General features: G+C 40.2%; 1 protein-coding gene across 1 annotated transcript; it reads left to right on the plus strand.

The window, feature by feature from the left end:
- Positions 1-254: 254 nt before the first annotated feature.
- Positions 255-1,316, plus strand: LOC105555734. The gene has a single exon (XM_012002775.1). It carries the CDS (start codon positions 255-257, stop codon positions 1,314-1,316), a length of 1,062 nt encoding a protein of 353 aa, XP_011858165.1.
- Positions 1,317-1,637: the final 321 nt, after the last annotated feature.

Genomic DNA, 1,637 nt, shown 5'->3' on the forward strand with positions numbered 1-1,637 from the left:
CAGACATTTGTGAAGGAAAATTAAATAAACAACTATCAAAACTACAATATAAGTTTTAAACAATTTATATTGATAAACCCTACATTTTGGTGCCTCCTGTGAGGTATGTGCTTTCATACTTAAGAGACTCTATACAAACCAAGATCAAGATCGACCGTTCTTCACGAGCACAGAGGCAAGGCGATACTCAATTCCAGTCTTCAGATGAGTACTAAAGTTTCTTTAATCTTAATTCCGTTCCGACTCCCGTAACAATGGTCCATAGAATCAAACTTCTTATCCAAAAACGTACATCGTTAAAGGCTCAGATAACGAATTTGACTAATATCCTCGATGAGAATAGATGGGATAACGCGACGTTAAAATTAAGAATAGCGCGTCTCAAGGAATTATATCACGCGTTCGAAGATCATAATGACGAACTCGCGATATTAGATGCAAACGACGAGCATCAAAACGAATTTACTCATATTCAAGATCAATTTTATTCTCTCGCGAGCAGGGTGGAAAATATCTTAAATACTACGAATTTATCATCCGCGAGTACGAATGCATCAAGCGATGAAATTCGAGAAAGACCGTCCGGACCCCCACCTATTCAAAAACAACGAATTAAGTTACCCAAAGCTCCTTTGCCAACATTTGATGGGAAAGACGAAGGCTGGCTTTCGTTTAAAAACGCGTTCGACAACATGATCATTTCTCGCGCTGATTTATCGGATCTGGATAAGCTACAATATCTAAAGTCAGCATTAACTGGCGCAGCTGCCAATAAAATAAAGATTTTTGCATCCGACGGTATAGAGTTCACGAAGGCGTGGGAACTTTTGGAAAAGGCTTACGAAGTAAAACGAATTTTAATCTCGCGACACATTTCATTGATCATGAATCTTCCGACTTTAGAAAAGGAAACTACAAACGGTTTGTCCAAACTCGCCGACGATACCCAGCAACATGTCGCGTCTCTTAACGCGTTAAGTGTCTCTGTCGGGGAAGAAATAATTGTTCACATCATAGAAACTAAATTACCGAAGAATACTCTAGAAAAATGGGAGGCCATTCTTGAAAGGGATGAATATCCGAAACTTGAACAGATATACGAATTTTTATATAAAACAGCGGTATGCGCCTCGAAACGCGAAAGGTCGAAATCAACCGATGTAGATAGACATAAAGACGAATACAGTGCCAAGAAACGACAAAGAACCTCTTTGAATCAAGCCTTTTTCTTAAATACATCACGGAATTGTATCGCGTGTAAGATCAAACAACATCCGTTGTACTTATGCACTAGATTTAAGGGGATGCTGGAGTGACGGGCCAACTCCGACGGGATAGCGCCCTCATGTGAACGGAATTAAAAATGTCGATAATGTCGGTAATTATCGTCATTTGTAATTCCTATATTACCATTCCAAATTATTGATTTCTAGTCGTAAACATGTATTGGAAATACATGTATATACGTACACACAAGCAACTACAGACTTTGTGGCCGCGGTTCGATTTACGTTACAAGCGACGAGCGCGAATCGGCCCGCGGCCACAGATAGACTGTGCGGACAAGCTGAAGACGCGATGCGAAGGACAGAGAGTGTATCGTAACGTTTTCTCTCTCTCTCTCTCTCTCTCTTTCT

Source organism: Vollenhovia emeryi, unplaced genomic scaffold (assembly GCF_000949405.1).
Source record: "Vollenhovia emeryi isolate VEMERY1.0 unplaced genomic scaffold, V.emery_V1.0 DF940806.1, whole genome shotgun sequence".
NCBI lineage: Eukaryota > Metazoa > Arthropoda > Insecta > Hymenoptera > Formicidae > Vollenhovia > Vollenhovia emeryi.